At 51.4% G+C, this 25,973-nt stretch overlaps 1 protein-coding gene across 1 annotated transcript; it reads right to left on the reverse strand.

The window, feature by feature from the left end:
• Nucleotides 1-11,311: 11,311 nt before the first annotated feature.
• On the reverse strand, nucleotides 11,312-17,690 carry SLC52A3 (solute carrier family 52 member 3). The gene is made up of 4 exons (XM_045883853.3): nucleotides 17,108-17,690; nucleotides 15,192-15,697; nucleotides 13,391-13,514; nucleotides 11,312-12,899 (listed from the first exon to the last, which is right to left on the reverse strand). The coding sequence occupies exons 1-4, from the start codon at nucleotides 17,672-17,674 to the stop codon at nucleotides 12,687-12,689; spliced, it is 1,410 nt and encodes a 469-aa protein (XP_045739809.2). The 5' UTR covers nucleotides 17,675-17,690; the 3' UTR covers nucleotides 11,312-12,686.
• Nucleotides 17,691-25,973: the final 8,283 nt, after the last annotated feature.

The following is a 25,973-nucleotide window of genomic DNA, read 5'->3' on the forward strand; positions in this document are numbered from 1 at the left end:
TGTTCTAAGCCATCCAGTTTGTGGTACTTTGTTCTAGTAGCTATAAGACATGAATACACTTGGCAACCATGCCCTGTTTCCTGCCTGTGTACTTTTGCCTTTGCAAGAGTGTTAGATAAATGGGATCCCACAGTATGTAGACTTTTGAGTCGGCTTTCTTTCTTTCTTTCTTTCTTTCTTTCTTTCTTTCTTTCTTTCTTTCTTTCTTTCTTTCTTTCTTTCTTTCTTTCTTTCTGAGAGAGAATGAGAGAGAGAGCATGAGAAGGGGGAGGGTCAGAGGGAGAAGCAGACCCCCAGCTGAGCAGGGAGCCCGATGCGGGACTCGATCCCGGGACTCCAGGATCATGACCTGAGCCGAAGGCAGTGGCTTAACCAACTGAGCCACCCAGGAGCCCGAGTCCGCTTCTTTCACTTGGCATAACACATTTGGGATTCATTCATGTTACATTTCTCAGAAGTCTATTCCTTTTTGTTGCTAAGTAGTATTCCAGCGTATGGATACACAGCGACTTATTTCGCATTCACCAGTTGAAAGGCATTTGGGTTATTTCCAATTTGGCACGATTATAAATAATCGTGCCATGAACCTGTGCACACAGGTCTTTGTGGGGACATAAGTTGTCCTTTTTCTAGGGTTGATATCTAACAGTGGAATTACTGGGTCATAGTGTAAGTATATTTATAATTCTACGAGAAACCGATGAACTTTTCCAACGGCACTGTACCATTTCACATTCCCACCAGTGCCTAGTATTGTCAGATGAAAAAATTGTCTTGGCCATTTACATAGGTACGTAATGATCACAGGGTTATCACAAGGATTGAACGAGAGGATGCCTCACACCATAATGTGTGCTCCCTGCCTCAGAAATGTCAGCTCTTTCTTCTGTTATCACTGTGGGGAGGCCAGGACATAACCAGCGCTGCAGAACTCCAAGGCCAGGTGGGACAGGTGGGCAAGGCAGGGGCTCTGGGGAGCTGGCAGGCACGTGCCCATCTTGAAGTTCGGGGTCTGCAAGAAACAGCAAGGTAGAGGTTTGAGTGCAGGTGGCTTTCCAGGGAGTGCCCTTAGGATCTCAGGGGAGGGAGGGAAGCAGGGTCAGGCATTTGCAACAGTGGCCTCGGCCAGTCCCCAGTCCCGTCAGGAGCTCCAGCTGGGACTGTGAGACAGGGAGGTCAGGCCTCTTCCCCCTGCCTTGACCAGGCTTTGGAGTGGCTGCCCCTGGGGGCGGGGAAGTCTTAGGTACAGCAGCTCCTTCAGCTGAACCACCAGCAGCCAAGGCCAGAGGCATGTGGGGTCTGGTGCCCGGATCCAGGTGACATCCGCCAGCGGGGGAAGCAGCCCCATGTGGTCGGAGCTTCCAATTTTTTAAAACTAGCTGTAAATCTAGATGTCGAAGTTGTCTCCTTGTTTTTTAAAGTGCTGGAAACTCTTGCAGACTTTTAGATCATGCTGTGAGGAGCTAAGGTGGCAGGCCTAAGGACTGGGTGGGGCCTGGGGCTGCCTGCTGATGTCCCCAGGTGTGAAAGCTACTCTGTCACTTCTGATATCACGTTAGTGTCCGGTTCCCCACGGGGTGAGCTCTACGGGACAAGCGCCTTTGGGTTTTGCTCTGCACAGCAATCCCCAGCGTATAGGGCAGGGCTTGGCGTGAGCTGAAGAAGGAAGAGAAAGTGTAAGAGCGGAGAGCCAAACTGGGTGACTTGCCTCAGCTTGCAGGGTATTTGTTTGCAGAGAAAGTCGTTAAGTTTTTTTTTTTTAATGTTTTATTTATTTATTCATGAGAGTCAGAGAGAGAGAGAGAGAGGCAGAGGCAGAGGGAGAAGCAGGCTCCCCGCCTAGCAGGGAGCCTGATGCGGGACTCGATCCCAGGACCCCGGGATCATGACCTGAGCCGAAGGCAGACACTTAACCATCTGAGCCACCCAGGCACCCAGAAAGTCGTTAAGTTTTGAGATAATTTTTTACACAGCATCTGACAATGAATACCTTATTATGGAATGTATGTAATACATTTTATTACATATAATAACAATTTCTCTCACACCCACACATCAGATTCATCAAATTCTGTTACTTCACCCTTCAACACATATCCAGAATCCGAATACTTCCTCCCACCTCCAAAACCACCACCCGGGTCCATGGCCACCATCTGTACTCTCCTGGGTCATTGCCGAGCCTCCGCACTGGTCTCCCTGCCTCCCTTCTGCCCCTCACTGCATAGGGGGAACAGCCATGGGAGAGGTGACCCCATGGCCTCTGGGGGGCTACTAGAGGCTTTGAGCAGGAGGCCTCCTTGGGGAAGCAGGGTGTTTATTAGGGCCTTTCTGAGGGGAGGTCTCTCCCTCACACGGAGGAGTGGCTCCCGAGGGGCCAGGACAGAGAGGGTGGTGTCGAGGCCAGGTGTGGTCCTGGTCACTGCATAGCACCCGGGGGACCTCGTACTTCGTACAGTTTGGCGCCCCCCGGGCTAAGCGCATGCGTGTGGGAAGGGGGTGTGCCCTGTGCATTCCCCGCAGGGGCGGGGCGGGGCGTGTGTCCTGGTTTAGGGCACAGCTCTCGTGTTCCGGGTGTGCAGGCGTGGGCAATTTGTTTAACTTCTTAGTGCCTCTATTTCCTCTTCTGTAACAGGAGACTAAAAATACTAATACATACCTCATAGGGCTATGGTGAGGATTTCATGACTTAATATGTGCAGAAGGGTTAGGACAGTATTAGCACATGCAGGAATTACAGGAGGGCTGGCTCTTAATATTATGGGCAAAGATCAAATCTTAGCTCTGCCATGGACATGCTGTGTGACCCGGAGCCGGTGACTTTGCCTCTCTGTGCTCAGTTTCCTCACGGGTAAAATGGGATCATATTGGCACTGTCCATAGAGCTTTTGTGAGGATTCAAGGAGAAGCCATATGGGGAGGCCTTCCTCCCGTTCATACAAATATGGGAGCCTCTGGGTAGCTGCCTATGTGGCCATGGGCAGGCACTCCTGGGGCCTGGACTCTTACATCCACTCTGAATGGAGCCGCCTTCTGCAAGACCCCAAAAGATCCACCTTCCAGGCACACCCTTTTCTTGCCCCCTATTTCCGCTTCTTGGGCTGCAGCGCCACCTTCTGGCCCAAAGCTACATTGCACCCAGAGCCGACCACCGGCTTGAGGGGAAGGGGATAGGCCCTTGAGCACCTGCTGTGTGCATCACACACACACACACACACACACACACACACGACACCAATGTAGGTATCAACCTTTCTCTGTAGAGCCTGAGCCTCAAGGGAGGTCACACAGAACCAGCTACTAGCTGGGGTTCACATCCACATCCCCTTTCCCCCCCACTCCAAACACCCTCCTAGGGTGAGTTCAAGTTCTGGACTTGCCCTTCCCCTTTACTTAGAGAGGAGCCAGAAGCTGAGGTTGGGGTCCTGGGGAGAATGTCAGGGCTGTCCCCCAGGATGCAGATTGAAGAAGGAAGAGCACTAGATTGAGAATCCCCAGGCTGGAGTCTCAGTCTGGCTCCCCCAACCACCAGCGGAGTAACCTTTGGAAAACCCTTACCCATTTATTTTAGCCCTTACCATTTTGAATATAGTCACTGCAGGGAGAGCATTTAACATGGGCATTAGGTTCTAATGTGAGGAGAAAATGATAGAAATAGACAATTTTCTAAAACTCCAAAAAATCCTTTAAATCACCCATAAAGTACAGCTTTCTGAACGAGTCCTTTGCGGTAATAAGCACACTGGACATAAAGACGGTCAGTGTGAGGCAGCGATCGTAGAGGTTTGCAAACTGATTTTCCATTCAGCTCTCACTCAGATGTTCGGGATTCTGCCCACGCCCTCCGCATCTTGCTCACTGCTGGGCTTATGTCTGGGCAGAATCACCCACACTATGTACGTTCTTCTCCCTTCTCTCTCCCTCTCTCTGGGAACACACAGTTGCATTTCTGAAGTTACATAATAAAAACAGCTAACATTTATGGAACATTTATTATGCATCATAATAAGTAGAGTTCTGAGCCCTTTACCTGCATTCATTCCTATCACCCTTCTAGAAATGCTTTGGGGTAGGTACTGTTGTTACAGATGAGGAAACGGAGGTACTGAGAGGTTAAGGAGCTAGCCCAAGGTCACACAGCCAGTGAATGGTAGAGTCTGGACTTGAAGCCAAGGGGTCTAGGACCGGAACCCACACTCTAAACTGTCCTGCTACCCACTTGAATGGAAACCCCGTGGGAGGCATGGGTACATGTCTGTGGGTCCACTGTAAGCCCACAAGCTCCATCAGGCAGGCTAGAACCTGGCCTGTGTCATCTGCGTATCCCCAGGACTGGTCCCTTCTGGCCAGGACCCACTCAGGGTGTGTGCTCAGCAACTGTTGGACAAATGCACATGGCTCGCTGAGCCCAGTGTCCTCACCTGTCAGACTGGAGTCACGGCGCTTCCGATGGATTGCTGGAGGCCCCTGTGAACTGTTAGCGGGCAACCTCTCTTTAAAGACCCTCCCTTCTCCCTCACCCACTTCCTGTTCATCCCTGCCTCAGGCTTTCAGTCTGCTCCATCTGGTGACTTGCACCAACCCGGGTGAGCTGATTATGTGCATATTTGCCGACGCTGCATTCAGCAACACCATAGTTGTAGCTTGAAATCAGCAACACGGAGAGTATTTACACTGTGGAAATTGGCAAAGGTACAAATAGGATGATTTCCCCTCAGAGATGTTAAACATTTCCTGCTGCCAGGACAAAATGGGTCCTCTAGAGACTACCTCCGGGGAGCAGTGTGGTGGAGTGATCACACCTGTTGGCTCTGAAGCCAGATGGTCTGGGTTCAAAGTCCAGCTCTATCACTTAACAGCTGTGTGATCTGGTTCAGATACTTAACCTCCTTGAGCCTCATTCATCTCATCCAGAAGACAATTCCCTTTTTCATTAGGGATTCAATGCAAGCATCCATGTAAATGTTCTCTCAATGAATGTTATTTATTAATATTCCAAATCAGCCTAGGAGGCGGGGAATGTTCTTGTTTTCCCATCTGAGGGCAGGGGGCGATGGGAATGGGATTTGCAATGTCAAAGGGGAACCTCAGAGAAGGGCAATGTGTTACCGCAGGTTGAGGCCCTAATGGAGGGTGTCTTGAGTGCTGGCAGGCCAGATCTTTGTAAGCCAGTATGGGCTGTGTGCATGGCAACTGGGGGATAAGGACCTCCTTCAGTTCTTTGGAGGGAGGGCTGCTGTTAGCTCTTAAGTCTGGGACAGTTTGGGGGGGAGGCAGGTGATCTAACCAACAATTACCTCTGCCTTCCCCTCCCCTTCCTTCTTGCTAGCAAGCACTCCTAGAGGGATGTTGTGGGGTTGGTGACCCGTGCGATGTAATGTATATAACAAGAATAGTACAAAGAGGGAGAAGGAATACAGCTATATAGGAGTACCATTGCTGTGTTTGCCATCGAGGTGGTAGAAATCAGAAGTAGATTCTGCCAGGTGAAGATGTACATGGTAAGCCTAAAGCAATCATTAAAAAAAAAGTGAGGGCACCTGGGTGGCTCAGTTGGTTAAGCGACTGCCTTCGGCTCAGGTCATGATCCTGGAGTCCCAAGATCGAGTCCCGCATCGGGCTCCCTGCTCGGCGGGGAGTCTGCTTCTCCCTCTGACCCTCCCCCCTCATGCTCACTCTCTCTCTCATTCTCTCTCTCTCAAATAAATAAATAAAATCTTTAAAAAAAAAAGTGAAAAAAAAATTAAAGAAGCTGGAAGTTTGTAGAAAACTCTCAGGGCATCTGTCTAAGCATGACCTCACATCACCCTTTTGTGAGCGTTAAGTTTGTTAACTCACAGGAAGCACTTGGGAAAGTACTCAGCATGCAGTACGCATGTGATAAGTTTCAGTTGTTCTTATCCTCACAATGATTTTATGGGGCAAGCTTCTTTACTTTCCCTATTATACAGGTAAGGAGACAGAGATGTACAGAGATGTACAGTAACTTGCCTGAGGTCACACAGCAAATAAGCAGGGGAATCAGATCAGAGCCCGTTTGTTTGTTAGACTCCGAAGACTCACACCAGTGCAAAGAGAGGCAGGTCCGAGGACTTTCATCGCTGTGTTGTTTTCAGTAGCTTAAAATCAGACACAGTGCAGATGTTCACCACCAGCAGCTCTTCTGTGAACCCTGGCATGCCCAGCCAGGAAGTGCTTTGTACTGGGTATGAGAAACGAGGTCACCCTATACACAGGGACATGGGACCATCTTCAAGATTCTGTTCAGTAAAAAGAACACCTGAAAAAAAAGTTCTGTAACCCACGGGAAACAAAGCCAAATATTCCATAAAATCTAAGTGTGTGTGTGTGTGTGTGTGTGTGACCTATAGAAGCTCATATGAAGCAGATGAAGGTGATTTAAGCAATAGGCTCTATTGATAGGACCTTCCCTTTCTTTAGACTTGTATTTTTATTGAGTTTTGAGATAACACATACTCAAAGAAAAAAATTCAGAGTACAGCAAAATGTCAAGAAGAAAAAAAAAATCACCAGAAATCCCTTTCTCCAGAATTAACTAGGCTAACATGTTGGTGTATGTCCTTCCAGTCCTCTGTGTGACCGTGTGTGTGTGAGTGTGTGTAGGCATATACATACATATAGAAACATATCCATATGAATATGAGAATTCTGCTGTTCCAACAAAGTGTCCCCCACATTGTAGAAGCTTAAACAACATAGAAGTTTATTTCTCTGCCACCTTAAATCTGGGTTCCAGGTAGAATAGTGGCTCCGTAATCATCAGGATTGCAGCCTCCTTCTATATTCTTGCTGTATTATCTCATCCTGTGGCTTCCTCCTCATGGTCTAAGATGACTGCTCCAGATCCAGCCATCACATCTGCCTTACTAGCAGCAGGAAGGGGAAATGGGAAATGGAGGTCCTGCCTCTTCCTTTTGAGTACACAACCAGAAGCTGTGCACATTATTGTTGGTAACATCCCATTTGTCTGAATGCAGTCACGTGGCCATCCCTCGCTACAGGGAAGCCTGGGAACTGGGGTCTTTACTCTGGGCTGCCATGCACCCAGCTGAAAGTCAGGGGTTCTAGGACTATGAAAGAAATGGGAGAATGGACACCATAGAATTCATTCTTTTTTAATTTTTATGTTATGTTAATCACCATACATGACATCATTAGTTTTTGGTGTAGTGTTCCATGATTCATTGTTTGCGTATAACACCCCATGCTCCATGCAGAACATGCCCTCTTTAATACCCATCAGCAGGCATAGAATTCATTCTGTTAATAATAATAGCTTGCTCCATCAAGACAGTTCTGTATCTTACATTCTAACCATTGAACCCTGGGACGCTGGGACGCTGGGACCCTGGGACCCAGAGGACGCTGGCTTGGGCCAAACTGCTAGTTGTAACAGAGCAGACTGTCTTTCTTAAGGCATAGCCAGGAGATAGTTGCCTCTGCACATAGGGAATTTTCAACTGAAAGCCATTTCCAGATGAAAGGCAGAGTCCTGGCAACATCAACATTTACCATGGCATTTCCTCCAGACTGTTCCCCATTGCCATCATGAAGAGAATCAGGAAAGGCCATTCCGTTGCAAAATCAGAGTTGTAAGATGATGATGTGTGTCCCAGACCCTCTCTGGCAAGTTTCGGCCCCTTTGCTGATCATTCTTAAAATGATACCATTAGTCTGCGCATGTGTGAATCCCATCCTGCCTACAAAAGCACTCATTTTTCGTTCCTTCTTTTCACTTCCAGAGGAGGAGGAGTTTGAGCACGTGTGTGTGTGTGTGTGTGTGTGTGTGTAGTGAGAACATTTAAGATCTACTCTCTCAGCCACTTTCAAGTATACAATACAGTATTGTTAACTATGGTCACCCCACTGTACATGGCATCCCAGAATGCATTCCTCTTATAACTGTAAGTTTGTATCCTTTGACCAACATCTCCTCATTCCCCCTGCCCCCACCAGCCCCCAGCAACCACCCATCTACTCTCAGTTTCTGGGAGTTCCATTTTTTTTTAGATCCCACATGTGAGATGGAACAGTAGTTGTCTTTTTCTGTCTAATTTCATTTAGCAGAATGTCCTCAAGGCCCATCCACGTTCGCACAAATGGCAACATTTCCTTTTTTTTTTTTAAAGGCTGAATAATATTCATGTGTACATAATACATTTTCTTTATCCATTCATCTGTGGATGGACAGTGGGATTGTTTCTATGTCTTGGCTACTGTGAATGCTGCTGCCATGAACACGGAGTGCAGAGATCTCTTTGGTAGAGGTATTTTATTTCCTTAAGATATATACCCAGAAGCGGGATGGCTGGATCCTATGGTAGTTCTATTTTTAACTTTTTGGGGGAACCTCCATACTGTTTCCCAGAGTGGCTGCACTAGTCTGCATTCCCACCAACAGGGCACGAGGGTTCCTTTTTCTCCACATCCTCGCCAAGACTTGTCATCTCTTGTCTTTTTGATATGAGCCATTCTAACAGTCGCGAGGTGCTATCTCATTGCGGTTTTGATTTGCAGTTCCCTGATGATGAGTGATGTTGAACTTTTCTTCATGAACCTGTCAGCCATAAATATGTCTTCTTTGGAAAAATGTCTGTTCGAGTCTTTTGCCCATTTTTAATGGGATTTTTTTTTTTTATATTGAGTTGTATGATGCTGCCTCTTTCTTCCTACCTTTTGCTGAATCTCTTCCCATTCTCTGCTTTTAAGGTCTTGTGTCATTAGATTGGGCTTACCCAGGTAATCCAAAATAATCTGTTTTAAGGTCTGTAACCTCGACTCCATCACCAAAGTCCCTTTTGCCATGCAATGTAACATATATACAGGCTTCAGGAATTGAGGTGTATGCATCTTTGGAGGTGCCATTCCGCTCACCCCTAAACTATATTTGCTGAGCCCTTCTTAGGGAGAGGCACTCTCTGTGCTGGGGTCTGGGAGGCTCTGGGTAAGTGTCTCTCAGAGTACACTACTCCAGAAAAATGGTGGGAGGGAATGTCTTCCGGGGATCCCCCACTTCGGTAGTTTGGGTGGCCAACTTCAAACCATAGCAGCCCCTCTTGCTCTGGTTCTCTGGGCAGAGGCTAGAACCCCACTCCTCCCCATATTCATACCCCTTCAGCTCCCATCCACTACCCTGGGGTGGAAGGAGGGTCACTCTGTCCTTTTTCTATACAGACCCTATGCTCAGTCAGTCATCCATGGCCAGAAAAAATTCTAAGGAGGCCAACAGAAAGGACACATGGTGTATTTCAGTCTGTGTGTTATGCTGGCTTTTTTTTTTTTTTTTTTTTTTTTGCCCAGGGTGCCTGTAGTCATTTCTGAACCTGTTCGCACCTGCTGTGGTCCTTGCAATGTCACTACCCCCTCCCCCCCAAACCCCACACAGGCCAACACAACCCTCCACCCCTTCATAACCTTGGCCTCTAAGGTCCGTCCCTCGGCCAGCTGCTTGCTGCCCCTCACCCCACGGCTGTTGCAGGTCAGTTTCTGCCGCGGGAGCACAACCTCCTCTGGCTTTCCCCTTCCCTCCCACCACGGGGAGATACCAGCTCAGGCACATCCTAGGGGAACCCGCCCATCCGCTGCCAACCCCAGGCTCAATCCGGAGTCCTGAGCTCATTCTTCAGGGAACTTATTTGGTTGGAGGGCAGAGACAGCAGGTGACTCAGTCACCCTAGCAACCGGGTTTAACTCCGGGAGGGCAGGAGCGGGAGGGCCGCCCAGGGTCTTTAGTAGATGTTTTCAGAAAGTAGAAGCTTTTAATGACATTTATGGAGCACTTGCTGTTTGCGGGTGTGGCGCTAAGCTCGCTGCACTTATTAATAAGGTCGTGCAACCCTCACAGCAACCCTGGTTGGGAGATGCTCTTATTGTCCCCATTGTACGGAGGAGACTGTGGAGAGCGGACTCATGCGCCTTCGCTTAAAGGCTGTCAATGTCATAAAGACCTCCAAGGATGGCGGGTGAAAGCAGAACCACAGAGAGGTCCAAACACAAATAAAAATGGGCAAAAGAGGGCGCCTGGGTGGCTCAGTTGGTTAAGCACCTGCCTTCAGCTTAGGTCATTCTTATGGGGTTCTGGGAAGGAGCCCCACATCAGACTCCCTGCTCAGTGGGGAGTCTGCTTCTTCCTCTCCCTCTGCTCCTCCACTCGTGCTGGGGTTCTCTCTCTCTCACTTTCTCTCCCAAATAAATAAAATTTTTTTAAAAAAATGGGCAAAAGACCCAAACAGACATTTTTCCAAAGAAGACATACTTATGGCCGACAGGTTCATGAAAAGAATGTCAACATCATCACTCATGGAGGTGCCTTTTCCAAATACCCTGTCACCCTGTCCCCTAGTCCTTGACAGAACCCATTAGCATGGCTACCTCCATACTCTGCATGCTCTTCTGCATCCCCTTTCTCTGTGTGTAATTCATCTTGGAACATCTTCTCACATCAGTACAGAGAGATCGTCTCCTTGCTCATTATCCACTCCAACATCCTTTCTGGGAGGGAACGATTGAAAACAACCCAAATGCCCTTGTCAGGGCAAATACAAATAAAACTTCTCCCTGGTGCCAAAAAGGGAGACATCCCCTCTCCCTTTTCTGAGAGCATCTACTTTAGAAAACTTGCAAATTTTTCCCCTGCTCCTATTCAAGTCTTTAAAAAAAAAAAGCTGAATAAGCCTCTAGCCAGTTTCACTTCCCAGGATCACTTTTCTCAAAGACATCTCTTTATAACGTATATAAGACCATCTCTTTATAACGTAAATGTGAAGAAAGTCAGTGCCCCCATCACCCAGCCTCTGGGGGAGGGAAGGAGCCTAACATCAGTGCTTGGCTTCCAGTTGTGAAAAACCCCCTCATAAAGACATGAATTTCTTTTTCCTGCGGATAAAGACAGTTAGCTAACCCCGATAGCCATCCCAATTACTAGGCGAATTCAGGGTGAACGATGTAACCCTCCCTTGAGGACCAGCTACCATTTGAGAATATGGACGTAGTAGGTTGTATCTTCTGGAAGATGTGAAAGGAGGGGTTTCTTTCTGCCTTTGCGAGCTTTTCGGTCGATTGTCTGTGCTGTGCACCCATAATCTGGTTTGACGCTTATTTAGTAATAAAATGGTTTTCTTTCTCTTCTGCTTTTGTGGAGAAGTTTTCTGGTTGGCAGGAGATTCTGTTTTAAATTTTGTCTTCAATACCTTCAAATGTCTTTCTACGGAGGGCTGGTTGCATAAATTTGGTACCTCCCCACAATGGAATACTATATGGTCATGACAAAGAGCCAGAAACTTCTCTCCATTTTAATTGTTGAGCAAAAGTGCAAGGTACACGGTAGTTTGGTACTTTTTCTGTAAAAAGAGTCTGTATTTGTACTTGCATAATCTCTGCAAGAGTGAACAAGAAACTAGTAAAAGTGCTTGTGTGTGTGCACGTGCCCATGAGTGTGTGTGTGTCTTTGTGTGTGTTGAGAAGAACTGGGCAGATGGGGGACAGGAGAGAAGGAATTTTTTTGCTGAACATCATTTTATATTTTCTGATTTTTGAAACATGTGACTACATTATCTATTCACAATAAATTAAAAGGAGGGCTGGTGGCAAGCAAACAAACCACTAAAGAAAAGAAGTCCCAGGACCAGACATTCTCTAAGCACTTGATTCTATTAATTTCTGAGCTTAGCCTTGACCTTAGAACTAACTGAAAACCGATGATATTGATTTTGGGGTTCATGTTAGACTTTTTCTTGGGAGGGCTGATTTTAGTGTAAAAGCGGGGAAATGTCTATCTAAAAAAAAAAAAAAGAAAGAAAGAAAAAAGAGAACAAAATAACAGTCATGTAGCGAATGCACTTCTTCCCAGACTTCCCAGGGTTCTCAGGGTCCCATCCTGGCCTTGGTGAGTGGGGGAAGGGGATGGGACTCACTTCCAGAGTTTTGGTGTAGCCCCTCCCCCCATCATCTCTCTGCCTCCCAGGAGGTCACTCACTTTCCAAGCAGCAGGACCTTGTGGGTCAGGAGGGGTGACAGGAAGGGGTGTGTGGGGTACAACGTCCATCCATATTGGGAACTGGGGAGTCAGGATGCCCAGGGTCCCACCGTTTGCCATCTTTTAGAAGCTTCTCTGCGAGGAGAGTGGGAAAAAGGAAATGGGGCAGGGGTCATCTCTCAACCACCCTGGCCACTTCTACGTTGTGTAGATTGTCCCTTGTTATTTCTTTCGGGCAGCAGATCAGGAAATGGCCCAAGAGGGCTTGCTACATGCTGGGCGCTTCTCCCCTATATCCCCGAGCTAAGCCTCTGAGGTAGGTGCTATTTATCATAATCCCCATTTTAGGAAACCGAGGCACAGAGAAATAAGTGACTTCCCCGAGGTCCCACAGCCTGTGAGGGCTAGCTCACCCTCTCAGCGGTCGCGCTTCTGACACCCTTGAGCCTGCCTCCAGCTGGGTGCTGCAAACCTGCTCTCTCTCAACGGTCCGGAGGCGTTCGGCAATGGAGTTGCGGGCACTGTGACCCAGAGTGGGGGAGGGCTGTGCTCTGCACTTCCAGGTCCCGCGGGGGGCCTTGTGGCGTTCTCCACCCTTGCCCTTGGGACCTTGGGCATGTGCCCTGCTCAACTTCCCAGGTGTTAGTAACGGGGGCGGCTCAGGGCGCTGTCCTGGACCGCGCCAGGTGTCCTAGGCGGAGCACTGCAGGTTGCAGAAGTCGGCCGACGAGAAAAGCCGCAGCACGTTGACCAGCGGGAACATGAGCAGAGCTCCGAGCAGGGAGCCCAGCTGCACCGCCGCGCCGCACCACAGGAGGGCGCTGCGGCTGCGGTCGCGCAGGATCACGCCCAGCATCACCTTGACGTAGCTCAGACAGCCAATGAACAGCACCCACGAGGCCACCTGCGGAGAACGGGTGGCAGAGATGCAAAGTGAAGGCGACTTTGGGGTGAGCCCCAGGGGAGAAGGATGCTTGTAGGGTGACCTAACTGGGCTAAGGGAACCCCATGGAATAACCTTTAAGTTCAAGAGTCTTTGGGGGTGACCCCCTAGGGCTAAGAGGGCCCCATGAGTTGACACCCCGGCCCAGGGCAAAGGGGAACCCAGTAGCCTTGGTGCCCCCCGTGATCAAGTCAAGGGCATCTGGGAGAAAGCCAGGGCTGAGGTACACATGGCAGGGAGAGTGTGGCATTCAGCGGAGAGGCTGGAATGTCACCTTGGACCAGCCACCTTACCTTCCTAAGCCTCCATTCCCAAAGGAGAAGCATCCCTCCCCCTGCCCAACCCCACCTGGGGCTTCCTCGGGGCGCAAACACAAAGACTTTGGCCAACAGAAAGCGCCTTGGCTAGGGGAGGGGGAGGGAGGGAGGCGGCTGCACAGGCCAGATACTTACAATGAGGATTTCTCCAGCCCAGTGGCCCTGCATGAGGGGGCAAGGGCTCATCACGGCCATGGCCATGTTGTAGGCCCCGAAGCCAGTCCCGAGCACCGTGAGGACCCCCAGAATTGGCAGAGACCTAGGGCAGAGTAGAGGAGGAGAATGGAGGAGGTGAGCAGCCTGACTTCTGCCTCCCCTACCCTGGGGCGCCGCGTAGAATGGTCAGTGTCTCTAGGGTTAGAGGTCAGATCCACATGGAAACTTCCAGGCCATCTGGCTCAAGCAGGTCAGTGAGCTTCCTGAGGGGCAAAACTGGTCTAAGTCACCCTGAGCATTCATGGCAGGAGAAACAGAATGGACTCTGGTGCTACGGGGACCTGGTTCAGATTCCCCTTCCCTCTGAAGCTGCGAGACTGGCCCCTGAGCCTGCTTCCTCACCAGCGCGAGGAGCTGGGCAGGGCCACCGGAACCTGTGGAACGGAATGCGCAGGGCCTGGCCCGGGGCCCCACCCGCTGTTCCACCAGCTCCCATTTCCTCCTGCAACATGCCCAACCTCAGCCAGGAAGCCGGGGGGGGGGGGGGGGGGGGGGGGGGGACAAGGATGTGGCTTGCAGCCTTGCACTGCAGGCAGTGCTGTGAGCCTCAGCTGACCCCTTCCCCTCCGGTGTCATCTACAGCATGAGGTCTACGTGATCTAGGGGCCCTGATGGCTGGCTGGGATCCCACGTCGGCTCTACTATGACAACGGAGGACACTGTCCTTCATTAGAGGTCATCCCCCTGGGGCCTCCCTGCGCACGCTCTTCAGAACACCAAGACTGCCTGGGGTCCTGCATGGGAGTGGAGGGCCTGGCCCTGCCTCTAAGGACTCTTTCTGCTCCGAGATTCTTAGAGCTCCTGTCTTACAGACTGGGTATTTCTAACATTCTGGGCGCTCCCTATTCCACACATCTGTGGACTGTACTTCTGCTTCCCCAGAAATCTCCAGCCTCCTTCCACAGTTTCAATCCCGAAGGGAGAAAATTCAGCTTTCTGGCAATGTGACATTTTCTGTCTGACTCTCCTCTTCTCGTTCTCCCTCCTTCCTGAGCTGGGGAAGGGGGCGTGAGCAGGTCAGAGAGGCCCGTGAGGGCAGGCAGGGCAGAGAGCTGGCTGGGAGGTTGTGGGCCCTCAAGTTTCACGACCCCAAAGTCCGTGTGTCCCTTCCCAGGGTCTGAACCCCTGCAGCGGAGCCACTTAGGTTGTGTACTAAAATTTGAAATCTCAGGTCCCAATGTAGGCTGGCTCAATCTGCATTTTGTCAATTTGCTTAGCCACTCTTCCAGATCTGCCGCTGTAAAGGAGCCAGAGTGAGCCGGAGGCGGGAGGACAGGGCTGAAGTCCAGGGAAATAGACCATGGGATTAGACCCTTTCTGTGAGCCTCAGGGTTCCCACTTGTAAATGGGAACCTCAGCTCCTGCCTGCGCATTCCTCCTCAAGGCCCAGTGGCTGGTCAACACCTACACTGGACCTGCCCTGCAGAGGTACTGCTCTAAAAATCTTTACCAAATTAGCTCATTTTATGCTCCCAGCAATCCTAGGAGGGAGAACTACTATTATCCCCATTTTCCAGATAAGTATCCTTGAGGCACAGAGAGGTGAAGTGATTTGTCCGGGACCTCATTGCTAGGAAGTGGCCGAGTTGGGATTTGAACCCAGGCAGTCAAGCCTTAAAAGCCATGTTCTATACGCAGAACCTGACAGTTGGGGTTTGGAATTCTGATTCTGGAATGAAATGCATCCAACAAGAGTTCCCCAGGGCCAGTTGGGGCAGACCTGTGCGGCAGAAACATGGAGAGGAAGCAGGCGAGAGGGTTGGCCATGGAGCTGAGGGTGGCGGACAGGTGGTAAGCAACAGGCCCGTAGGAGAGGCAGGAGTAGGTCTGCACGGAGGGCAGCACGCCGTTGGTGAGCGCGTTCACGAAGGCCACCAGGACGTAGATGAAGGCCAGGTGGGCTGGGCGGTCGGAGGCCGTTTTCTCCTCTGGATGCCCCTGGGCCTTGCTGCTAGCCCCTGGGTCTGGGGGGCCCAGGTCCTCCCCTTCCCGTGGCCGGATGGAGTGGAGGGTGACCTGGGAGGTGAGGAGGTCTTCTATGGAAGATTCCCTGGGTCTGGGCTGACGCTGGAGGAGAAAGAAAGCAACGAGGCAGCAGGCCATCATGAAGGAGAGCAGGAGGAAGAAGACCAAGGGCGAGAAGTTGGCCGGGAGGTAGCGGCTTTCCAGATGGACGGCGGAACGTGTCGTCCCAGGCAGGTCAGACACCAAAGTGCTGTTAGCTCCCTGGGGAAAGACAAAACCAGGGTCAGGCAGATCCCCGGGGGATGTCGGGACACAGGTAACAGCAATATTAATAATCATATCCAATAAATAGCAGGCATTGCTAGTAAGTAAGGGCCGAATAACACACACAGAACTCCTCAGGCAGTGATCAGAAATGCCCAGCGCTCGGACGGCACTTCGCCTGGGTCAGCCCGTGCGTGCCTCCTCGCGGCCCCAGGCAGGGGGCACCATCAGCCCCAGTTCTGGAGGGCTTGGGGGTGTCAGAACGCTTCGTCTTCCCTGAGGCTCACGGGGGCTATGTGGCTTCTTTCAGACTCAGAAGCTATGCCTTTTCTCACGCTGCCGCCCGCCAGGGCCGGAGACCGCAGCCCCTCCCGAGGTTGCCCTGTGGGGCCTGGTGTGGCCAGATCCCTTCTTAGCAGATGCCGGGCCTCTAGACCTATGCATGTGAAATTTCAAAATATTTACATGTCTTCAACTAAATCAAACACTTAAAAGTGGAGTGCTCTCAGGATATGGTGGCCCTGGAACCCCTGGGTTTGCACCCATGGCTGGACCTCTGTGGTTTGGGCGATGCCAGGCCTTATGTGAAGTGTCCAACTTCACAAGTGTCCACACAGTGGAGAAAAGTTGGACGTCTTAACAACACGAAGCATTGAAGCAATGTTAAAGTCTACCGTTCTGGGTGCGTGGGTGGCTCAGACGGTTAAGCGTCTGCCTTTGGCTCGGGGTCCTGGGATCGAGCCCCGCGTTGGGCTCCCTGCTCAGCGGGGAGCCTGCTTCTCCCTCTCCCTCTGCTGCTCCCCCTGCTTGTGCTCTCTCTCTCATGCACGCACGATCTCTCTCTCAACTAAATAAATAAAATCTTAAAAAAAATAAAGTCTACAGTTCTTAGCCCTGGCTGTACCTCAGCATCACCTGAGGACTTTTGAATAAATACAAGTTCACCATCCCTGTTTTGCAATCTGGAAATGCAAAAAGCTCTGAAAGTTCGGATTTTTTTCATGCCTCAGTTGGCAGCCACACTTGAACGGAGGTAGTCTACAGCCTGACGTGCCCACTGGGCAGGAATGGCCCCCGGGCTGTAGGCAGTGACGTCACTGTGCTGGACTGCTGGGTCACAAGTGCTCTTGCAGACCAGGACAGGTGTGTTCTAAAGTCCGAAACTCCAGATTCCAAAACACTTTGGACCTCAAGGGTCTCTGAGAAGCCCCACGCCCCAGAGAGTTTCTTTCACTGGCTGGATGGGGTGGGGCCCACCGCTGTGTTTCAGTAGCCCCCCCGGGTAGGTGATCTGATGTGCAGCCAGGTCGAGAACACCGGTCTACCCAACATCTAGGAAACACAAGCCCTCTGCATGGTCTTCCTTGTGACCAAGCACAGAGCACTGTAATGGGTCATGTCCGGTACCTGTAGGAAGACAGTCTTCCCGGTGGTCTCAGTGCTTGGGGTGGTGTCTGATGGCTGAGAGACGTTGACACAGGTGGTGAGACCCGAGCCCTGGGCAAGAGCCACCAGGGCAGGCAGGAGGCCGCTGAGTCCTTCACCCACAAAGAAGGTGGTGAGGTAGCGGGTGGGCAGCCGGTTCATGAAAGGCAGGAAGGTGACCGAAGAGGTGCAGTCCACCAGGGCCAGGAAGAAGGTGAGGACCATGAAGGCAATGCTGTGGTGGCTGTCCAGCACCCAGGAAGTGACATTCCAGAGGAAGGCGAAGAGGGTGCAGGCCAGGGTGCCCACAGCCAGCACGGTGAAGATGATGGGCACTTCGGAAAGGCAGCTGGGCTGGAAGTGATGGAGCAGGGTGACCAGGAGGGGGCCGATGTTGGCCAGCTGGATGACCACCGTGAGGTAGGAGGGAAGGTACCACCCCTCGGGCAGCTCTGTCACCAGCAGGGGCAGCTCTACCCACAGCCCGTTGATGGCTACCCAGGAGCCCATCCCGAAGGTGCAGACCAGCAGGTGTACCAGGAGGGCCATGATGATGTCTGCCCTGTGCCGAAGCTGCCTCCTCCCAGATCAGCCTGCAGTGGGAACCGTGGACAAAAATGCCAGGTGAGCAATATCAGGGTCACCGTCTGTCAAAACAGTATGCCGTTTTCCCTGATCTTTCCCCTTCTCGTGAACAAGTTGGCTTTTTATGATAGGAAAACACAGACAAATTCTTTTATAACTAACCTTTCCAGAGGGGCAAGCTTCTCTAACTGTGGCTCATAATTCCAGAGACCATCAAAGAAAAGTTGGACACATATAACTGCATAAATATTAAAACAAAAGTAATCCGACAACAAAACACCTTCTTCAAAAAAAAAAAAAAGAGAAAAGGTCAGAAATACCAACAGTAAGATCAAAAGATGACCACCTGGGGGAAATATTTGCAATGTAAATCATAGACAAAGGGATCACCTTCCTCTTATGTAAAGAGTTTGTAGAAATTAAGAACAAAAAGACTGAATAGAAGAATGGGCAAAGGATGTGAACAGTTCAGAGGATAAGGTACAAATAAACCTTAAACATACAAAAAGATCTGGGCTTGCACCCAGCTCTGCCCCTGGCTAGCAGGGTGACCTCGGGCAAGTGACATTGCCTCTCTGTGCCTCCTATTCCTCATCTGTAAAGAGAGGACAGTCTTGACTTTATGGATTGTAATGATATGCAAATATGTTAATGTTAATAAGCTAATGTTTTTTAAACAGGGTCTGGCGCACTGTAAGCACTCACTGAGGGCTAGCTATCACCCTCATGGTGAAATGCCGGGTTTGGTGACATGGTTGTTTTTGTCCAATTCACATGAAAATTAATACATGACTAAATTTAATACATGACTAAAATTAATGCAATTTTTTTAAAAAGGAAAAAAAAAGTTTCCCATAAGGCACCATTTTGGAGAGAAATGTTGATGGGGCCAAGCCCTTCCTTTTAGAGACGGGAAACAGGGTGGGGTCTGGGGAGGTGGGATTTGGAACCAGTCCCTTGCAGCTTTTGGCCTCCTGACCACCCCCTGCCCCCAAGTCTAACCTCGTTCTCTTCTGGAAGCTGCCAAAGCATCCCTGTGGCTAGGCCTCACCTGGGAAAGTCCCAACCTCAGCAGCTCCTTTCCGGGTTCCATACACAGAACTGACTCAGCCGCAGATGAACTCCTTTCTTCCTTCCTCCACTGAGCAGAGTGCAGTCTGACCTGCTTTCCATCCTGCTCCACCACAGTCTGTCTAGAGGACTCAGGCAGGTGGCTTAAGCTCTGTCTCTCACCTCTGAGGCCGGCCTGACTAACAGCCCGGGACAGGCCTGGCTCTGGGCCCCCCACCGAGAGCACCCAGGGAGGGAAGCTCCAGGCAGCTGTTGCATGCGGAGGACCCTTGCCCGCCCCCGCCCCGTTCAGTCGTGCGCAGCTTCTTGGCTGCTCACTCCCACCTGAGACCAGACTGTGACATAGAACAGGCAGAATCCCACTAAAAAAGAGCTGCCCTGCCCCAACGCAGGCAGAGTTCTGCCTCTGATGAGTGAAATGACAGGGAAGGACAAAAAGGTAGAGGTTGAATGATATTCCAAGGCAGAGGCTGCTAGCTGCTTCCCATTACCTACTCTTCCCTTTTTCCTTAGTTGTCACGGAGACCAGATTTTTGGTTGGCCAAATGGCCACTGAGCTAAAGGAGTACCTTTCCCAGCCTCCCTTGCAGTGGTACACAGCCAGCCGATTGAGGCCAGGCCAGTGAGGTTGTGAGGAACTTCAAAAAGTCTCCTTAAAGATGAGGGAGCGTACCTTTCTGTCCTTCCTCTGTCCTGCTTTCTGGAACTCAGATGTGATGGCCAGAACCCCAGTGGTCGTTTTGTGCTAAGAAGGATGGTGTGGGGGCTAGAGGGAGATTAGACCTTAAGGCTTTGTGGCACGGAGTTGCCATACTGGTTCTGTTCTGCCTGCCGCTGACCTCTTTTGTTTGTTCAATGTTGTTTGCGTTGTAAAAAAGCTGTTCTCTTGTTTAAGCTACTGATTTTATATACAGCAAAACAGTGGCCAAGTGTACAGAGATAGATGTTCAAGGATATAGAGAGACTGATTACAGTAGCAGAAAACCCATGAGGACATTTATCTCCTTTACTCTGGATGTCCCAACTCAGAAACTCAGGTCCTGTCCCAACCGGGATTTGATCAAAAACCAAAATCAAATAGGATTAGTTGTTGAAATACACCTTAAAGAGACATAGAAAGATTAAGAGTAAACCTGGGGGCAAAGGTCTTCCAGGGAAATGCAAAGAGATGGAGGGAGAGAGAAAGAGAGAGGGAGGGAGGGAGAAAAAGGGAAAGAGAGAGAGGGAGAGAGGGAAGAGAGGGAGAGAAACAAAGAGCTCTCGATGTGGGATTTGATGCCAAAAGTATAAATTAAGACCCCGAGTCATTTCATATTGATAGATAGTCCTTAGCAGAGTCAAAGCAGTAGTGGATATATAGAGTCTGAGTAACATTCCCCCACAGCCCCAGACATGCCTGGAGAGACAGATGGCAGCACAGTCCGGGCGGGGTGGTGACTCACTGCTCTAGACCTTGGTGGCAGAGGGCAGCGTAAAATAAACAAGGATACAGAGGATCTGCACAGAACCAGTCAGAAAATAAGACTTGCCAGGATAGTCATTTGGGAAAAAAGAAATAAAGCTGGATCTCTTTCTTACTTCTTATCCCTCACACCTGAAAAAAAGAATTCCAGCTGGATCAAATGTTTAAATATATATTTTTTAATTAAAAAAAGAATAAAAATGTCCAAAGAACATAGAGGCAGAGGGAACTGCCTGTGCAAATGTCCTGAGGCAGGAATGAGCCGGGGGCAGAGTTGCTGGAGCAGTGGGCTTGAGATGAGGGCAGGTGGGCAGGTAAGGAGCCTGAGTCTCCTTTATGTCCAACAGGTTCTATGCACCGAAAGACTAAATCCCCACACCCCACAGAGCAGAGTTGTCTGGGTTCTAATGCAGGCACCACATGGCTGTGTAAGTTGAGGGAAGTGATTTGGCTCTGCAAGTCTCTTCCGTTGGCTGGGAAACAGTCATGATGGTGGTACGGCCCAGCATGACCCATCTCCTATGTGGCTCTCCTGCCTGGGCCTGCTTCCAGGCAGCCACACCAGGCGCCCCATGCTCCTGGACCTGGGAGACACAATAAGCCATTGATGGGGGACGTAGCCATCAGTGACGATGGCGGGGGGCGGGGGGCGGGGGGATGTCCTCGGCAGAGCGAACTGCATGTGCAGAGGCCTGGTGGTTCAGAGCAGTATGGGAGTGGCTCACAATGAGTATGTCGGGAGTATTTTTAAAAAGTACATAGCTCTTGGGCGCCTGGGTGGCTCAGTTGGTTAAGCGACTGCCTTCGGCTCAGGTCATGATCCTGGAGTCCCTGGATCGAGTCCCGCATCGGGCTCCCTGCTCTGCAGGGAGTCTGCTCCTCCCTCTGACCCTCCCCCCTCTCATGTGCTCTCTCTCTCATTCTCTCTCAAATAAATAAATAAAATCTTTAAAAAAAAAAAAGTACATAGCTCTTTTCTCTTTTCCCTCTAGTGACCTTGCAGTTCTTATTCATTCATTCAACCAGTACTTGCTGGCCACTTGCTGTGTGCTGGACAGTAATTTCTGGAAAGTGTGAGGAGAAGTCACTGAGTGAAATAAAAACCAGCAATCGAGAGCAAGTCAGCAGTGATAAGGGCTGTGGGAGGGAAGCAAAGCTGGGAGGAGCGGGCAATTGTAAATGGAGTTGTCAGAGGGAATGTGAAGGAAGTGTGGGAGTGAGCCAGGCCCGGGGAGAGTGGTGCAGGGGCAGGGAACAGCAAGTGCAAAGGCCCTGGGGTGGCTGCAGCAGTGCAAGCGGGCGGGGGTGGGGGATGGGGGGTGCACAGGTCACGTAGGGCCCTGTAGGCAAGAGTTCGGGTGTTTTCTCTGAGCCCAGATCTCCATTCCTGGGCAGAGGGAGGACAGGCTCTAATTGAGTTTTAGGAGAAGCACACCGGCTATTGTGAGGAGAGGCATGTGGGGCCAGGGGAGAAGTAGGAGTGAAGCCTGATTATCCATTAGTGAGCTGGTGTGGTATTCCAGGCACAAGAGATCGTAATGCTAATGATAATAGGAACTCTAACAGTAGCCACCATTTACTGGCCAAGCACTTTACACACATTATCCATTAGATCCTCCCAACAATCCCCAGGTAGGCAGTATGACAATCTCCATTTTATAAATGAGTTAATGCGGCTCAGAAAAGTAATTTGTCCCACGTCACCCAGCCTGTCACCTGGGAGCTGGGATTGGAACCTAGGCCGGGCCGACTGTGGACCCAGCCTGAGCAGAGCCCAGGAGGGAGGGCGTTACGAAGAGGCGGCAGGGGCCGGGCTGAGCTGGACCCCTTTCCACTCACCCCCGGGCCTCCCCACCGCATGGGCTGGGAAGGGGAGAAATGAGACTCCAAGACATATCTGCTTCCTGGGCCCCACCAGCGATGCTGGGAGACCAGAAACCCAAGTAAGGCTCTGGAGGAGACACTTAAGACTTCATCTGCTCCATGGGAGATGTGCACCCTGGTGCGGAGCCAGGACAGCCCCTGGCAAAGGGGTCTCTTTCCTTCAAATTCTTGTATCTAAAGCTGAGAGTCCCGGGCCCAAGGGAGTGGGGGTGGGGGGCCGGTGTGCCCTCAGTGCGTGGCTGGGCCACCTCCTGCCCCAGCTGGCAGGAAGGGCCCCGTCCTACCTTGACCATCGGAGCCTGGGCAGCCTCCAGTCCCGGCGCTCCCGTGCTCTCCGCTTTGCTCCCTCACCGCGTTATCAGGCATCGACTCGACTGTGGAGCTTTATCTGTGTCTTATCATTTGAGTGCTGACCGCTCCCACCGGAGTATCATCTCCCTGTGAGCAGGGCCCTGTCTCTCCTCCAGGGTGCAGGTGGCCACCTGGTTTGCGAAGGGCTGGGCCGTCGACCCAGCCTGCCTCAGCCTTGTGGGTTGAGTTGGCCAGGGTGGCCCGGGCAGTGCCAGCCAGCAGTGTGGGCCCTGTCTACACCCGCTCCTGGACAAGGGTCCCAGTCAGTGTTGTCCCAGAGTCCTTGGTGAATCCTGCAGGCCCCTGCCTGCGGCCTGGGATGTGGAACCTGGCCCGTCCTCATGAGAGTGGTGGGGAGGTTGTCAGGTGGAGGGAGGGTGGCTTTGAGTAGACAGAGCAGGGAGAGAGCGAGAGCCAAAGCTAGAAGCCAAAATGGGCAGAGAGAGGGACAGAGGGACAGAGGCAGGGCAGGGGGAAGAGGTGGGGCAGAGAGGGCAGGGGGTGGGAGAGAAGGAGACGGAGGTACAGGAGTGGCTGTGTGTGCTGGAACCCCGGCCCGCCTCGGCTACACCCTCACCTAACCGCTCACATCCTTGTGGATCAAGAGGCCTTCTCTTGCCTCTCCTCACCTCAGAGGTCCCAGGCCTCCTCCTACTCAATGTTCCCATCTCACAAATGTGGGGAAACAGACCCAGAGAGGAGGCAGTGTTTGCCCACACCGTGTCCCTCCCCCCAATCCCCCCATCTCAGGTTGCGGTGGTCATCCAGGCCTGCACTCACTGGCTGTGTGTCCTCAGGCCAGCTGCTCACCCTCTCCAGGTCTTGGTTTCTCCATCGAAGAAAGGGTGTGGGGATGCCCTTGTCTTGTTGGGCTCGGCTGATAGGGAGGAAGCAAGGAGACAATGGGAGCCCAGGCTGGCTGGCAGGGACTTCGAGTTCCCTTCCTCCTCCTCCTTCCCCGGGCCTGGAAGGGCTGCAGGCCTCCCACGAGGCTGACCTTGGCGAAGCAGCCTCCCTTCAGTGCCCATCCCAACCCCCAGCCCCCATCCCAGGCTGGTGAGACTCCGGCCCAACCTGGCAGGAACAGCCGTCTAGACTTCCCAGCGGTGTGGAGAGGCAGCTGGGCAGAGGTCAGTGGGGGTCCAGTCTTTTGTCCCAGGGAGGAGGGGGCTGAAGTCCACCAGGCCAGCTCCAACCTGACCACAGAGGAGGAAGCCCTTCTTCCCTTCTATCCCTCCCCTGCCTCCAGCCCAGGAGTCTGAAACCAGAGGAAAAACCACAGACCACCCGCTGTCCCCAGACAAGTGCCCCCCCACCCCCCCCCACTCCCCCGGTGCCCGGTGCCAGCCGCTGGGATCTGTCACAGTGTCTCCCAGCCCTGAGCCGCCCAGCAAGGCGTGCTTACCTGCAGGTCCAGTCCCAAGTGCCCGGGAGGGGCAGAGGCTGCCGGGTTAGTATTAACCTGCCCCGCCCAGCCCTGCGGAGGGAGAGGCAGGGGAGGGGGGCGGGGCTGTCACCGGCACCAAGAGCCTACTGTGTGTCCGCGGTGGCCCAGCCGCCCAATCCCCACGATCCCCAGGCTACAACAGTAGCAACGCAGGGCTCACATTATCAGCGAGGGTTGACTCCTAGAAGGCAGAAGACCTGCCCAGGCTGGCTCTGGCCTCACCCCAGGGCCACCGTAATTCCTTTCACACAGGAACAGGGATCCCCGGAGCAGAAAGTCTCGGTTCAAATGCTGGAGCTCAAGCAAGTCACTGGGAAAGAGGGGGTATTAATAGCATCCTCCTGGTAGGGCAGAAATCCTAACAGCCAATGTGTGCCAAGCTGACTCTGGGCCAGGCACTGAGCTTGACAGCCATGAGTACATTACTCTTCACCACAGCCTCTGGGCCGGGGGGGGGGGGGGGGGGGGGGATACTATGACAATCCCATTCTACAGATGAGGAACAGAGGCCCAGAGAAGTCAAGAGCCTCGCAGGGCTGGTCTCTGACGTTTACTGACAAATACCTGTCTGACAACAGTAATAGTTCGAATCTGATTAAATCTTTCAGGAATCCTAGGCAGTAGGCAGATACTACTTTTAGTTGCTACTTTACAGAGGGGGAAACTGAGACTCGCAGAGGTTAAGTGACTGGCTCGAGGTGCTCTAGCTGGGAAGTGCAGGGTCAGATTCAAAGCCGACTCCAGCTGACTCTCACACGGGGTCTGGCACCTACCTGGTAAATGCTCATTGCATATTGACTTCTGAGAATTCTCGCCCACTGTTTGCCTTGTTCTTGGAGATATTCCTTTGCTTGATGAGCAATCGCTCTCCAGGCAGATGTTTGGGATGAGAGGTGAGCAGAGCCCGGGCGGGGGAGGGGGGACACCGGACCCTTCTCTGAGCTGGCAGGGGCTCAGCAGCACTTCGGGTTGTGGGGACACAAGAATGTGCTCCCTAGGGGAGCCCCTGCCAGGACTCCAGCTGTGAGAGGCCGCTCCTGGCCCCAATCCCTCCCGCCGACTGATGCTCCTTTCTGACTCCTTTCTGACCATCCTCCTCCGTTCGGCGGGACCCACATCCCTGCTGCTATGGTCTCCCTTCTGGTCACCTCAAAGGTGCCCCTTGTGGTATTTTTTTTTAAATTTAAAAACGTATCTTTATTATCAACCCGCAAGGACTCACCTGTTGCTCACCAAATTAAAAAAAAAATGCCGGGGCGCCTGGGTGGCTCAGTCATTAAGCGTCTGCCTTTGGCTCAGGTCATGATCCCAGGTCCTGGGATAGAGCCCCGCATCAGGCTCCCTGCTCGGCGGGAAGCTTCCTTCTCACTCTCCCACTCCCCCTGCTTGTGTTCCCTCTCTTCACTGTGTCTCTGTCAAATAAATAAAATCTTAAAAAAATTAATAAATAAAAATTAAAAAAATGCCTAAGCCTCACATTCACGTCCTCTCTCAGCTGGGACCAATAAACCCTGACAACTTTTATCACTTGCCCTTTCTTATATGTAGCTTTTCTTGCTTCCAGCCAGAACTGCTTACCATTCTCTTAAGTATTTATAGTAAGTCTAAGCCACCAAACTTTCCATATGAATTCTTCTGTTAGAATACCCTTTTTGGGGCGCCTGTGTGGCTCAGTCAGGTAAGCATCAGACTCTTGATTTTGGCTTGGGTCATGATCTCGGGCTTGTGAGATTGAGCTCTGAGTTGGGCTCCTTGCTGGGTGTGGAGCCTGCTTGGGATTCTCTCTTTCCCTCTAAAAAAAAAAAAAAAAAAGAATACCCTTTTTGCCCCATCTCTCTCTCTCTCTTTGCCCCCATTGGAAAATAAAAAACCAAAATTTATTAATTGAGTTATTCGTGGGAAGCACTTTGGGGAACACAGAAGGCTATATAGCTTTTCCCAAGAGCTTATAGACCAGTGACAAAGACAAGACAAAAACACATAAAAACTGGGGCGCCTGGGTGGCTCAGCCGTTAAGCGTTTGCCTTCGGCTCAGGTCATGATTCCAG

This window comes from Mirounga angustirostris, unplaced genomic scaffold (genome assembly GCF_029215605.1).
Source record: "Mirounga angustirostris isolate CCGP_5_RB_7025 unplaced genomic scaffold, mMirAng1.0.hap1 SCAF_10, whole genome shotgun sequence".
NCBI classification, from domain to species: domain Eukaryota; kingdom Metazoa; phylum Chordata; class Mammalia; order Carnivora; family Phocidae; genus Mirounga; species Mirounga angustirostris.